Raw genomic sequence first — 16185 nt, forward strand, 5'->3', positions numbered from 1 at the left:
GCGATACCTGCGAGCTTCACGGAAGCGAGGTCTGGAAGAGAAGGGAAACTCAGAACCTTTGGAAGAAGGCCTCGGCCTATCCTCAGGTAACCGCTGGGGTTTAGAATCCCCCAGGTCTTTCACAATCTTCTCCAATTCCTCTCAAAATAACAGGAGGCCCAGAAAGGGTAGCCTCACCAGCATTTGCTTAGAAGCCATGTCAGCCGCCCAATGCATCCACTTTAGGCATCCCCAAAGGGGCCAAGTGCTCCTCACGCAGAGGGTAAAGCTGACCCATACCCCTGGCCACTTTCAACGGCCCATCAGGGTCAGACCATTGAGCAGAAATAAGCTCTTGTATGGAGTCATGCACCAGAAAGGCCCGAGTAGGCTTCTTAGTACTTGCCATCCTAAGATTAACAGAGGAGGCCTCGCCTTCAGCAGGATCATCAATCGAGAGGGCCTGCAAGGCGTCAGTAATAAGAGCTGGCAGCTCGTCGCAGTGGAAAATCCGGACCGCATTGGCATCATCCAAATTCAGTGGCAGACACCCTTCCTCTGGATCATCCGTCCCTGAGGGTCTGCCAGACCCCTCAGACTCCCCACAGCCCGACCACGGGGGGGGGGGGGGGGGGGGGGGGGGGGGGGGGGAAAGGATATGCGCCACTTTCAGATGGGGAATTTACCCATCTATGTTTAGCGTGTTTCCAACACTCGGGGGAGGAAATAACATCTGAAGCCATCCCCGGGGCCTCAGCACCCGGAGGGAAGCCAGAATGCAACGCAGTGTCAGACACCTGCGGCAGAGCTCTTTTCAGCATGAACGCCTTATGCATTAAAAGCACAAACTCAGGGAAGAAAAACTCACCCTAGCCCTCCGCCTCCGAATTAGGAGAAAAGGATGTAGGAGCTCCTCTGGCAGCCTCTAAACGAGGCGTCCCCCTGCACTCAGACTCCTCAGCAACCGCGAGGGTCGAGACATGCGGCGCTTCCAAAATGGCGCCCGCTGCCAGCTCCATCGAGCGGGAAGAAACATCGCTCGCCATGCTCATACCAGCGTGAGCGTCTAAGGAGCACGTTTTACACAGCCCCGCTGCTGATCTGCGTTTACCACAAGGGGAGCAGTGCTTAACTCCCTCAGCAGCCATCTTCCGACTGGATGGAAATATAGTAATAAAATGGCGGCTTCAAGCCAAAACTTACCCCGTTCGGAACAGCGTCCAGGGGACCTCCCCGTAGGAGCTGGGCACCACTCTCACCTAGAAGACCGAGACAACGAGCTCCGGTCAAGCTGCACAGAACCAGAATCTCTGGGAAAAGCCTCAGAACAGCCACGAAGTAAAAGCACGCTCTTTTTTTTTTTTTTTTTAACACTGTGAGGAAAGTTGGAGGCAGGCAGCAACAGAGGGACTCCGGGAGGCAGGGGGAATGGGTAAGGGAGGGAAAGGGCAAACCTATATGCCTTTAAGGTGGGCACCAAAAGCCACAACACCCCTGCTCAACTGGCAAAGCACAGGAGCCACCCCAGGCAGTCTGAAATCCAGGAGCTGATCAAGCTACGTCCACACCTGCTGGGAGATAGAGAAATACTGAAGGCAGTTGAGGCTAGCCGTCCAAGAGGCACTATGGTTTTTCAGTGTTCTCTATCTCCACCTGCTGGTAGGCGAATACAACCCACCAGTTAATGGATTCATCTGCTGCTGATGACAAGGAAAGGCCAGTTTTTCCCTACCTCCATCTGCTGGTAGGAGAGGATAATGGTATGGTCAGATGAAAAGAACAGCAAAATTAAAATCAGAGGCAAACATTTTCAAAGGCCTGAATAAAGAAGAAGCACTTCACCTTCTTCCTAAAATACAGCATGTTAGTTTCCTCTAATAGGTTGCACATTCAGTAACACTGGAACCATAGATAAGAAAGATCTTAAGATACAGAAGTATAGCTCCAGGGCATAGCTTTTCTAGAAAACCTCAGAAAATGGATGGGCTCATAAGATAAAAGGATAAGTTAGCAAATACAACTGGAAAAATCCTGACCTGACAACCAAACCAAAAACTAAAACATGCTTCTGTACTTTGGATAATTTGTAGTACTGGTAATAGTGTGGCAGCGAGACCAGAGTAAAGCCAGTTACTACTACTACTACTACTACTACTTAGCATTTCTATAGCGCTGCCAGGGTTACGCAGCGCTGTACAAGTTTAAACACGGGGAGGGACAGTCCCTGCTCAAGAGAGCTTACAATCTAACGGTAACAGACTACGTAGTCAGTGTAGGTAACAGGAATGGGGAAGGTGGTTAGGCGCCAAAAGCAAGGGAGAAGAGATGGGCCTTGAGTAAGGACTTGAAGATGGGCAGGGAGGGCGCATGGCGTATGGGCTCAGGAAGTCTGTTCCAGGCATAAGGTGCTGCGAGGCAGAAGGGGCGGAGTCTGGAGTTAGCGGTGGTGGAGAAGGGTACAGATAGGAGTGATTTGTTACACCAATTTGTTACACCAATCCACACCCGACACACAAACTAACCTAAAAATCAGACTGATCAAAGGTAGGTCTAAAGACATATCAGCCTTAAACAAGCAGGGTAAAAGCATGTGGAGCATGGCTCATAGAAGTCTTTTGATGTTTGTGTGCGGTAATCATACAGAAGTTAAGCCACTTTTACAACAAAAAATTAAATTACCAGAACGTAAGACAAAAAATGTCATCTATGTACCTACACCAATTTTCCCCCGTGCTAAACTAGTCCTATTTTAGACCCGCTATAATAGAGTAGAGCTGACACTGGGAGAGACTGTAGGGGACAGCCCTTGACACAGCTCGGTGCAGAGCGAAACATGCATGTCGGGCAGTTGAACCCCTTGGTCTGATTACAAAAGAAAAGATAAGTAATTTAATTGATAAAAATAAAAGAGTTTGAAATTTAAAAATTAAGAAAATCGGCTGAACCGATGAAGAAGTGGGCGCTAGTTACATTGCCAGGTCTATATTTTTGGCAATGAGCGCCGCTGAGGTTGCCTTGAAAAATATGAAAATATGAAAATTGTGAACAAATGTTTGAGAGCTAGAAAACTCTAAAAACAGTGTGAAGATTTTGCTTTAACTGAATAAATTACTGGACCCAATTTGACTGAGACAGTTGCTAGGATTTATATGGGACTGGTGTATAGTTTTGTAAAATTAGCCACGATTTGTTTTTTTCTGCTAAATTTGTGACACACTGGACAAATTGTGCTTAAAGACCATGTTTACTAAGGTGCTCTAGCATTTTTAGTGAGTGTACAAAATTAGAGCACCGAGTAGGCACCCATAGGAATATTGTGGGCGCCTACACAGTCAGTGCATGTTAATTGTTAGTGCACGCTAAAAATGCTAATGCGCTGTGATGAAACAGCTAGCCACCCACCTGGAGCTACCCCACTGCCACTAAAAGGGTCTATCCCCAACACAGCTCAGGTCCGCCTTCACCTGCCGCTTGTACTGTACACCGGCACCCTCCTCCCGCTGACTGGGTCACAACCGCCTCTGGGCGAGTCTCCCACTCTCAAATTATCCCTAATGATTTCTAGGTTACTGGGACCACACTCCCAGTGGTCCCTCAGTTCCCAAAAAGCACTCATAGACCCAACACACAAACAACCAGGATTCTTTATCAGTCCAGACAAGCACAGGCAATAAACTGAAAATTGTTTATTGTCTTAAAAATACTGAACAGAAAAAGTGCCATCAGCAAACAACAGCTAACTAAAATATGGATCAATTATAAAAGTAACTAAACATTTGTTTACTTTCTAAAAAGTACCTGGGAAGATCAGGAAATATGCTGCTCACAAATTATCAAATATAACTGATCACAGGGCCTCTGAGCAAAGAGATATGCCTCTCTTGTCTCCCTGGCTAAAATTGGGGCAAAAGCCAGAGCTCAGAACAAGTTACAAAAAAAAAAAAAAGTTTGGCCACAGTACTGGTCTTTTCTCTGTAACAGCTTTAAGCATGAGCAAGCACCACCTGCTGGCCAAATTAGAGAAATACACTTCAAGAATTAAGGCAGTTTTACATATTTAAAAAAAACATTGTTTTGTCACACGCGTCTCTAGTGCGGCTTAGTAAACAGGGCCCTTAGTATCTTGTTGTAACCTGCTGCAAACTATTTTTTTAATGCATTTACATTATTTACAAGTCATATACAAACTTGAACTGGAAATATGGATCTTTAAATTAAAGTTATAACAATATAGCTATGAAAGAAAAATATTTTTATCCTCTTTAGACCACAAAAAGGAGGGCCACATGAGATAAAATACAAGGAGAAATCCTAAAGTAAATAAATACTAAAATAACATAGCTTAGCATTCATCTATCCATACAAAATATACCCGAATCATTGGTTCTAGCTAGCTGCCAATTTCTTCATTTTTATAACTGCTGCAAACTATTTAATATGGTATTAAAGTGGCCTAACTGTAACTTGTTATTGCATAAACAGTATCTTACAGTCAAAGACAACGAGACACGGTATTCGTGGCATCACATGGATTAGAATCACAAAGCAGAACAGCTGGAAATCATCAACATATATTTTGTATGAAAGATTAGACTTCTTAATTACCAGTCAGAAAAGGTATAGGTGCATAAGAAGGCAATAAAGTTGATCTGGTGAAAATTCTGATATATATCATCAACAATTAGATAATTCATTGCCTTTTTGTGTTTTGAACCCTCCCCAGAAAAGGTTTAAAATATTTTACATTAATGGGGGCTTAACCCCAAAGATGCCAAACATGACAAAAGAATGACATGATTCAAGATGTCAAAGACAGACAAATCTCCACTAAAGACAGGGCCTCCACCATCTTGCTCACATTTAAGACTGCTAATCGCTCATACAGCTATAAAACTAGGCTTTAATTTTGTCAATAATGAAATACCAAGAAGCTATCCCTTAGCTGCTTATGTTGCTACTTGTTCCAATTTAATAAACTACGCTATCAACTGGGCAACAATTTATGTTATTATTGAAGCATAACCATTCAACTTCCACTGGTTAAGACTCCAGTTTCATGGCGTTTTAACTTGGCCAACAAAATCAAAAAATATATAAATAAATATATATAACAGAATGAAGGAAAAGTGAGAAAGATACTATAGGGGTCAAACAAATCTGCCATCAAACCTGGATTGGCAGTTTGTTTGTTTTGGACAGTTTATTGATGGAAGATTCATGTTTGGTGCCTAGGATACCGTTAATGCTTTTTCTTTTATTCTAATATATTTGTATACATTTTTTCAATTTGGTTGACTGAGTATATGTTTTAAAATTGTAAAAAGGTTTTTAAGACTGTTTTGCAGAAAGAGAGTGGATAGCCTATTATTTTGGAGGTTTATGAAATCTTCCTGAGGAAGCTGGTTTTCGGTGAAACAGGAGACCAAGATTGAATGAATAAATCACAATCAAGAAAGTTTCAATGAACAACTATAACCATTTGTGAGACTTCCACTATTCATATACTTTGAGTGATGGTGTTTGATCTTGTTTATAACTGCACCCTACTGGAAATACTGTTTGGATTATTTAGACACGGTGAAGATTCATTAAAAAATACATAAATATTTTGCATAATTGCTGATTAATAATAATTGGGATGTAGGCTCCTTTTACAAAGCCTCGGTACTGATACCCGCACACCAAATGCAAAGAAGCCCATTCAATTCCTATGGGCTTCGTTGCATTTACTGCAGGGGAAATCAGTACCACGGCTTTATAAAAGGAGCCCTGTATGCACTGTGAATGTTTTTTCCTGTACAATGAGATGTAATTTACGAATTCGTCACTGGGGGTTCAGTTTCACCCCACTGAGCGCACACTTTTTACTTAATACAAAATGTAATGTGAATTTAAGGGGTTTTTTTTTTTAGTATACTGTATTTGAGCTTCCTAACTCCTCTCTCTCCCCCTTACCCGAATCTATTCTTAAAACATTTGGACATTTTTATGAAACCTTGGTGAGGTTTTACTATATACAAGGTCCAAAAATTTGAATGTGTCTGCAGTCTCTTATGTTCATAGGAATACGAAGTCTCAGTACAGATACAGTACAAATAAAAAATACTCTGAACAGTTTATACATACTCTAGATATATGGCTAGCTTACGTTATTATAGCAATGCATCCTTGAGTAGAAAAGCTTTCAAAACTACATGCTGAGAAACCTAATACGGTCCTCCCTATTCCACACAAATTACCTTATTGCCAATGGTAACTACAGTTTCCTCAGAGATATCAACATAAAGGGAGATAATATAACTAATCTTTTTGAAGTACATAAACATACACCTTACTGTTAAATTTTTCCAACCAGGGTCATTGTTCAACCGATCAGCAATGTAATAGCGAAGGCATTTAGCAAGATTGTCCATGAACTCAGTCCCCTACAACAAGAACAAGGCAGATTAGACCAATAGTTCAAGCACTTCCAGTACATTGCAATATGCTATGAAGTGCAACCCTACTTACTGGAGTAATGCAGTTGCTGTCAAATCTTTCTTTTACTTCCTCTGGAGGAAGATATCCACCTAGAAAGAAAAAAAGGATTACAAAAGCTCCTTCTCCATAATGAAAAATTTGATTAATACAGGCTGAGTTATGTTTTATAAAATGTAGCATTTACCTCCAAATCAAACCAAAGAGCCATGAAAGCAGCTATCACTAGATGTAAAAGGATAAAAACAAGAGACAGCAGACTGCTGCAGTCACTTGATACTGCACATATTCTCCTCTGAGTATGTGCAGATTATGTGGCAGTTCAAATACAGCATTGTTGCTCAACTGAAAGATGTGCTTTCCAGAGACAGAAAGACTAACCAGATTAGGGTTACCATATGTCCGGATTTACCTGGACATGTCCTCTTTTTGAGGGCATGTCCAGGCAACTGGGCGGGTTTTGCCAATCTGCCCGTTTGTCCGGATTTTGGGACAAAAGGGCAGGCTGGTGGGCAGACGGCTACCCGCCAGCCTGCCCGTTTGTCCAGAAATCCGGACAAACGGGCAGATTGCTAGCCTCCCCTCCCCTTACTTAGTGCCCTGGTGGTCTAGTGACCTCTTCTGCCTTCGGGACAGGAAAGAGCCACCTCTTTCCTGCCCGGAGCGCTGCCCTGCATGCATCCTTCCTGTTGGTAATCCTCGGCGCCGATTCAAAATGGCCGCCGAGAGTTGAAGTGACCTCGCGAGACTTCAACTCTCTGCGGCCATTTTGAATCAGTGCCGAGGATCACCAACAGGAAGGATGCATGCAGGGCAGTGCTCCAGGCAGGAAAGAGGGGGCTCTTTCCTGCCCCGAAGAGGTCACTAGACCACCAGGGCAGTAGTAAGGGGAGGGGGGGAGATGGGGTATGTGACAGGGGGGAGGGGAAAATGAGACGGGGTGGAGCATGTGTTCTCCTTTTTGGGGGACAAAATATGGTAACTCTAAACCAGATGCGTAAGTGGGTGATGTCACTGCACATTGCCAGGATGAACAGCTCTCCCAGAGCTCAGAACCTAAGTGTAAAGTCCAGCACATGCATGGCACTTCCTGCATGCAGTGATCTCATTGGCTCCTAAGTTTCAAAGCTCAAGAAGTACTCCAACTCTCTGTAAAGTGGGGAAATTGTGTGCTTGATCAACCCTTTTGTCTGTCTACAGAAAAAAACTTTTGAGTAACAGTGCTATTTCAGTTCCCTAGTCTTTGTACTTTTGGAACGAGTAAAAAAAAAAAAAAAAAATTGATTGATTGATTCTATTCGCTCTACACCACTCAGGGTTCTGTAAACGTCAATCCCATTAACAGCATTCCCCTTCTCGGGTATCAACGAAGCTGATGCCCTGTGCTCCCAGCACCGTGCGTCAGCAAGAACCGATGCTTGTGCTTCTTGGGCTTTCCCCCGATGCTCAGCATCGCAATCTTTTCGTGCCAACAAGGATGTCATCAAACCTGTATGTGTCCTGTCTCGGGTCCAATGCTGACCGGTCCCCAGGGCCTACTCTCAGTGCTTAATGTTGAAAGAGGTGGAGACTTTCTCAATGCTGGTGCACTCCCAGTTGATGTAGAAGAGTTGGCAGTCATTAAGGTTGATGCTTGCGGTGTTGATAATGATGTACCAGCCTTCCAGGAGCCAAAAAGTCTCCCCTGTTGGGCCTGTAGTGCCCTCCGTTTCCTCAACTACATTTTTAGGCTCATGGTCAGGCCCAAGGCACCCAATGCACCAAGAGTGTGGGTCCGTCATATAAATCATTCAATTACATTCGGAGCACCCCTTGAAGCCACTGGGGATCTTCTTGGACATCGAGAAAAGAATCGCGGCCAAATTAAACTCCTTATATGTGAACCGAGAGGCTGCATTCAAATTGAGGTTAGTGCTCCACCCTAAACAGGCCTAGCAGCTAACGAAAAATGAAGGAAACTTGAAGAGCCAAAAAAATGAAGTTAAAATAAAGGGGAATTCGAAAACAAAAAGAAGAAGAAGAACAAATAAAAGCCAGTAAGTCGAAAAAAACACCTACACAGGAAGCCACTGCGAAAGAGAGAGAGAAAGAAACGCACAATGAAAATACAAAACAGGTCCTCCCTGCTCCACGGAAAAAACAAGACTGAGGGAACCCTGCCTGCGTGTCAGGTGGAAAGGCACCAGTTCATGAATGGTGGGATGCTGCTAGAAAGTTCTCCAATAATCTCACTTGTCAACGTTTGCAGTTGGCTCTGTTGGATGCCATCACCCATCTATAAGAATACAACAGCCTGCTTGTGAAAATAGGAGTCCTCCAATGAAGTCTTTCTCTGGTAGACATTCGTTATTAATCCTGCACCAAGAGTTACCATCTCCAAATTCTGTGAGATGGAGGGCGACGGGCTGAAGAAGAAAAAAAAAAAAAAAGACTGGCTGGAAGAGAGAAGCTGAGAGGAGAGTGATACTTGAATCAACCCACTTTCTTCCTATTAAAATGTATTTTGGTTTGTCAGCTGTGGATGTGTGAATTGAATTTTCAAAGTAATAAATGGGATCACATTGGCTACAAATTTCAGAAGATCTGGATCGACTTCTCTCAGCCCTTCAGTTACAGCAACAAGTTACCAATTACTAATGAACTAACTTACTGCGTCTTCTCACTCTATGATAATAAAAACAAAAGCCAGTTCTATCTAGGTTAGGGTTTCCCCAATCCTGACAACCCCACAGTTTGATTTTCAAGAAGTTCACAATGAATATTAATAAGATAAACCCAAATAAAGTGGAGGCCTATTACATGTAGATTTCAGTCTTGCATATTCATTACATTACTGAAAAATTAAATGGCTTTGGGAAGTCCTAACCTACACTTTCAATTTACCACAAAGTGTTGGTCTCCAATATATAACAAACTATTACATGAAAAGCAAATATAAATGCACTATAATAAAGCACATATTGCCACTACTATCCTATAATACAGAGTAGATTACAAATTAAGAAGCTAGCCATATGCTAGAACAATAAACATTTCTAATCTCAAAAACAACAGAAAATGTATTACACTTAAATAAAAGATATAAATATAAAAATCTCTGAAATAAAAAGTTTTTAACTTTTTTCTTTTTAATAAATTCTGAGTTTCCTTCCTAATGTTAAGTGGCAAGGAATTCCAATGTAAAACAGCTTGATAAGAAACAAAGAGTTCAGCTTATCCCACATCTTGAAGGAAAAGACAGCTGAAATGACTCTATAGATCGTAAAGATCTATGTGTAGAAGTTCAAACAATCAAAGATTTTGTTATAGCTTGGTGCTAATCCTGAAAAAATTTTGAAAAACCAATATACATGGTCTAAATTTAATACATGCTCTCACTGGAAATCAGTGTAGCTCTTTCAACAAAGGAATCACTTCATCGAATTTGTGTGCACTACAAGTCAGCCAAGTAGCGTTATTTTGAAGCTTTTGTAAACATTTCAATACTTTATTTATTTATTTATTTGGTTCACTAGTATCCCACATTTTCCCAGCTTCTGCGGGCTCAATGTGGCTAACAAAGTTACTGGAAAATTACATAATACAACAGGATAAATTTGGTCCAGTATACAAAGGTTACAAATTTAAGTACAGAGTGGCTAAAATAAGAGAATACGGATGGGAATACAAGAGCAGCAAAAGGGAAGCTGACAGAGGGTGAAATGCGGGTAAACTAACAAAACGGGGAAAAAAGGGGATTAAGCAGCATTGTTGACTTCAGGGTAGGCTTTACTAAACAAATACGTTTTTAGTAAATTTTTAAATGCTTGATGATCCTGTGTTTCTTTCAGGAGCCTCAGCAAAGCATTCCAGGTTCGCGGGCTGATGAACGAAAAGGAAGAAGTGTAGATAGTCTTGTATTTTAAATTCCTGCATGAAAGATAGTGCAGATTTAGATAAGTTCAAGATGACACCAAGGAATTTCTAGCAGGTAAATCAATCAAATTACACATGTAAACTGGTGCTTCGCCATAAATCTTATGAGTTAAGGCACAGATCTTGAAATCAATACGGTCCTTAATGGGAAGCCAGTGAAGTCTTGCACTAAGAGGCTGCGCACTGTCGAAGCGAGATTTTCCAAAGAATAGTCTGGCTGCGGTATTTTGAACCGTCTGGAGCTTCTTCAGAATAAAGTGTGTATAACCAGCGAAAATTCCACTGCAGTAGTCAATGTGGCTTAAGACCATAGAATGAATCAGGGTTCGAAATATATCTTTTGGCAGGTGCTGTTTGATGCATTTAAGCTTCCACAAAGATAAAAACATTTTCTTCGTAATCTGTTTAATGTGACTATCAAGCGACAGATGGCTGTCCAGCGTGACCTCAAGAATTTTCAAGCTGTTCGAGATTGGGAGGGTATTATCAGGAGTAACTAGAGCTTTGGGAATAGACTTGTTATGCTGTGAAGAAAAAACAATACATTGAGTTTTATCCTTATTGGGTTTAAATTTAAACGCATTAGCCCAGGATTCCATAATGGAAAAGTAGAAATTAGGCCTTACCTGCTAATTTTCTTTCCTTTAATCCCTCCAGACCAGGATTGGACTAATGGGTTGTGCACGCCTACCAGCAGGTGGAGACTGAGAAAGTTCTGAGACTAGAGAGCCAATGAGAGCCCTGGCCATATGACACTAGCCTCAGTATTTGACTAACAAAGTAGAAAAGAAAGAGAGAACACCCTTCTGTGCACTGTGAAATCAAAGCAGCCACCAAGCACTCACTGAATGTGCTTAACAAACGGTGAAGCCGTGTATTAGAGCTCACCAGCAACTCTCACCAGAGAAGTGGTATGGCCCACATAAAATATTATATATATAATAAATTGATTTTTTTTTTTAAATATCTATCAACTTAGAAAACAACTCCATTTCTGATAAACGAACTAACTCACTTCGAAACAGAAGAAAAAAAAAATTCTGAAAAGTTGAAAGAACACGGGAGGGGCCTGGTCTGGTCCAAAGGGATTAAAGGAAAGAAAATTAGCAAGTAAGGCCTAATTTCTACTTCCTTAGCATCCCTCCGGACTGGAACAGGATTGGACTGATGGGAAGTAACAAAGCAGTAGTCCTACGGGAGGGACCCTAGCAAGCCGGCTGTAAGTACTCGAGACGCAAAGATACCCTCCTGCCGGCACTGTACATCAAGTCTGTAATGCTTAGAAAAATAATGAAGAGAGGACCACGTTGCTGCTTTACAAATATCCACTGGAGGTACCAAAAAGCACTCCGCATAAGAAGCTGCCTGCCCTCTCGTGGAATGAGCTTTAACACTTTCTGGAACCACTCTACCTGCAAGAATGTAAGAAGAAGCTATCATTTCCTTAATTCATCGAGATAGCGTGGGTTTAGAAGCAGCCAACCCCTTGCGGGAACCTGCAACAAGAACGAAAAGACGATCCGTGTGACGAAAATCCTGAGTAACTGCGAGATAGCGTTTAAGCACTCTCTTAACATCCAAAGTACGCAACTTCCTCTGCTCCTCCGAGCTGGAATCCAAAACCGGAAGAATAACCAATTGAGAAAGATGAAAACGAGAAATCACTTTAGGCAGGAAAGAAGGAACCGGACGTAGAACCACTCGCTCCTTAGAAAATTCCAAAAATGGAGATCTGCAGGAAAAAGCTTGCAACTCCGAAACCCTTCTTGCTGAAGCTATGGCCACTAAAAACACCGCTTTAAGAGTCAAATCCTTAAGAGAAGACTCAGACAACGGCTCAAAAGGAGGACCAGTTGGAGCCGAAAGAACAAGATTGAGATCCCAAGATGGAAAAATGGATCTACCTGGAGGGCGAAGAAGACTAACTCCCCTCAAAAAACGGGCGACATCGGGAAGACTAGCTAAGGTCTTACCTTGAATTCGACCCCTGAAGCAGGAAAGGGCTGCCGTTTGAACTTTCAGAGTGGACAGAGACAAACCTTTCTCAAATACCCACTGCAGAAAATCCAATATCTGCGTTACAGAAGCCCAAAAAGGAGAAATACCAGCCTCTTCACACCAAGCTTCAAAAATCCTCCAAGTGCGGGTATAATTTAGAGATGTGGAGCACCGACGAGACCGCAACATGGTAGCAATTACTGAAGCCGAATAACCTCTTTTAGTTAATCGAGCTCGTTCAAGAGCCAAGCCGTAAGACAAAATCGAGCTGGGTCTGGACGTGGGATTGGCCCTTTAACAGCAGGGACTTGTGAACTGGAAGACGAAGAGGAACCGCCGACCGAAGACGCTGAAGGTCCATGTACCAAGGCCGACGAGGCCAGTCTGGAGCTACCAGAATTACCAGACCCCTGTGTTCTGCGATCCGCTGCAGAAGGCGACCTAAGAGAGGCCACGGAGGGAACGCGTAAAGGAGTCCGGAAGGCCACCTCTGTAAGAGGGCATCTATTCCCGCAGCTTTTGTGTCCTTTCGGCGACTGAAGAATCGAGGAACCTTTGAATTGAGACTGGAAGCGAACAGATCTAGGCCTGGAGTGCCCCACTGCGCTACTATCAACTGAAATGCTCGATCGCTGAGAGACCATTCCCCTGGATCGAGAGTGTGTCGACTGAGAAAATCTGCCTGAATGTTTTCTATCCCTGCTACATGGGAGGCTGAAATGGCGTAGAGGTGAACTTCTGCCCACGCCATGAGTCTGGCCGTCTCGTGACTTAAAAGGCGGCTCTTCATTCTCCCCTGGCGGTTGACATCAGCCACCGCTGTGGCATTGTTCGAGAGAACTCGTACCACCTCGCCCACCAGGAGGGAACGAAACTCCAGCAGAGCTAGCCGAAAAGCTCTGGTCTCCAAAAGGTTGATGGATTTGGTCGCCTCCAGAGGAGACCAGAAACCTTGGGTCAATTTGCCCAAGCAATGGGCTCCCCAGCCCCGAAGACTGGCATCTGTCGTTAAGGCTATCCACTGAGGAGACTCTAGCGGCATTCCTATGAGAAGATTCTTTGTCCGTAGCCACCAGAAGAGAGAACTGCGCTCCTGGGATCTGAGAGGTAACTTCATTAGCAGAGAGTCCGTCTGAGAGGACCACCGGGATAGTAGAGACCATTGTAGAGATCTCATATGAGCTCTGGCCAAGGAACTACCTCTATCGTCGCTGCCATGGACCCCAGGACCTGAAGATAATCTCGAGCAGAAAGGTCGCATCTGTGATGTAAGTTTAATACCTGAGACCGGAGTTTTACAATTCTGCCCTGGGGAAGAAAAACTCTCCCCTGAGCTGTGTCGCAGGTAACTCCTACATACTCCAGAGACTGAGAAGGAATCAGACAACTCTTGGCCATGTTTACCACCCAACCTAGAGATTGCAAGAAATTTACCACTTGATCCGTAACTTGGCAACTCTCTTGATAAGACTTTGCCCTGATTAACCAGCCGTCTAGGTACGGGTGGACTAAGATTCCCTGCTTCCTGAGAGCCACTGTTACCACGACCATAACCTTGGTAAAAGTGCGCGGAGCTGTTGCTAGACCAAAAGGCAGAGCTCGAAACTGGAAATGGCAACCTAGGATCACAAACCTCAAAAACTTGTAGTGACCAGGCCGAATAGGAATACGTAGGTAAGCTTCTGTCAAATCTAGTGCCGTTAGAAACTCTCCAGTCCGAACTGCCACTATAACTGATCGAAGAGTCTCCATTCGAAAACTTGAGACTCTGAGAGCTTGATTGACAGCTTTGAGATCTAAACTAGGACGAAAGGATCCCTCCTCCTTCTTGGGTATCACAAAATAAATGGAATAACGACCCTGTCTGCACTCTGAAGAAGGGACTGGGCAAATAGCCTGAAGATCTAAGAGCCTTTGTAGAGTCTCCCGAACCGCGGCTGCCTTTTGACGCGAGTGACAGGGAGACTCCAGAAAGGGGTCCGAGAGAGGCCTTGTGAATTCTAAGGCATAACCTTTGCGAATGACTTCCACGACCCACTAGTCTGAAGTTATGTGGGCCCACCTCTGATAAAACTGAGAAAGCCGAGCTCCTACAGGAACCAGGAGAGGCCCCCTCATCTTCATTGGGAAGGGAGGGGGTTCGAAAACCAGTACCTGAGACTCTACCTCCTCTACAGAAACCGTGAAAGGACTGAGATCTACTAAAAAACCGAGATCTCTGAGCCTGAACCCCGCGGCCAATATAAAATCTACGAAAATCTCTCGACCTACCGCGACCAAAGAACCCCGCCCAGATAGATGAGGCACCTTAGCTTCTCCCAAAGAATTCACCAACTTATCCAAGTCTTCTCCAAATAAAAAGGAGCCCCTAAAAGGAAACTTACTGAGCTTAGATTTGGAAGCCGCATCCGCCGACCAACCTCGTAATCAAAGAGATCGGCGAGCTGCAACACCCAAAGCCAAAGACTTAGAAGAAGCCCTAAGCAGATCATACAAGGTATCTGCTAAAAAAGCAGACCCCGTCTCAATCTTGGCCACTTCTATATCTATAGTAACGAGATCATCAGTGGATCTATCTAGGACTCTCTCTGCCCAGCGAAAACAGGCTCTAGCTACCAAAGATCCGCAAATAGCCGCCTGCACCGCCAAAGATGAAACATCAAAACTATTCTTAAGCAGAGAGTCCAACTTCCTGTCCTGAATATCTCGAAGAGCTGTTCCTCCGTCAACAGGAACCGTGTTACACTTTGTAACCGCCGATACCACCGCATCAACCACCGGAACTTTAAGAAGAGCTTTGTCTACTTCTGGTACTGGGTAAAGGAGAGACATAGATCTGGCTGGATGAAAAGCAGAATCTGGGACTTCCCATTGAGATTTAATAACATCCCAAATATCCTGATGCATGGGAAAAGTTCTAGCTGAAGATCTAGTGTCTTTAACCAACAAATCAACCTTATGGACTTCAGGAGTCGTAGGATGTTCTTCAAAATGCAGAGTGGAAGAAACAGATGAGCTCTTGTAAATCCTCTTTATGAAATATCCTTGCTACAGAAGGATCCTCTCCTTGAGAAAAAGGTGCTGAATTAGGATCTACATGAGCCTGATCATCCCAAACATCCTCCGCTAGACCTTCCTCTTCTTCTAAGAAAGGCATATCTTGATCAACAAACAAATCTATCTGAGGATCACAGCCTCTAGGTTTCTTTGCAGAAGGAACAGAGCCTGAGAACTCCCCAGTAACTGCTGCACCTAAACCAGCCTTCTTCATTAAAAAGGCCTGGTACATCTGCAGGACAAACTCAGGGGGAAACCCCACTTCCTGAGTTCCTGCCGACTGTACCAGGGACCCCATCTCTGACTGCCTGTGTGCTCCCGAAGACTGAACAGCTGAAATATTGGCTGGAGAAGCTGCAACTGGCGACAAGATGGCCGCATTTCGCGCACAAATCGCGGAGTCAGAATCTATAGGCTTCGCGAAGGTGTCTGAAGAAACCGCGACGGACTGAGAAGCAGCAGTCAAAGCCGCCGACGGAGAAGGAGGTGCCGCTGAATCTACAAGCGCCAAACAAAATTTATAAGCCCCGCTAGCACCAACTCCTCGGCGCTGACAAACTGCACAGCGTTTAAATTTCTCCACCATAGCGGAGCTGACCCTGAACACCTCGCGCCAATGTTTTTTTTTTTTTTTTTTAAGCGCTTCACAGGAGCAACTGGAGACCAGAAGAAAATAACTTAAAATGCTTGTTTAAAGAATGGGTCACTAATCGAGGACTTATCTTCCTCTATACCTTTTCTTTTTTTTTTTTTTTTAAT

The 16185-nt window shown here is 43.7% G+C and overlaps 1 protein-coding gene across 2 annotated transcripts in view; it reads right to left on the reverse strand.

Annotated features, from left to right (window-relative positions):
* Positions 1-16185, reverse strand: part of XRN2 (5'-3' exoribonuclease 2) — a 363942-nt gene that overhangs the window by 309993 nt on the left and 37764 nt on the right. For both annotated transcript variants that reach the window (XM_030196221.1, XM_030196223.1), the window contains exons 5-6: positions 6490-6548; positions 6315-6404 (exon numbers count right to left, since the gene is read on the reverse strand). In XM_030196221.1, the coding sequence (XP_030052081.1) occupies positions 6315-6404; positions 6490-6548 (149 nt within the window). The remainder of the gene's footprint in view (positions 1-6314; positions 6405-6489; positions 6549-16185) is intronic.

This window comes from Microcaecilia unicolor, chromosome 3 (assembly GCF_901765095.1).
Source record: "Microcaecilia unicolor chromosome 3, aMicUni1.1, whole genome shotgun sequence".
Classification (NCBI taxonomy): Eukaryota; Metazoa; Chordata; class Amphibia; order Gymnophiona; family Siphonopidae; genus Microcaecilia; species Microcaecilia unicolor.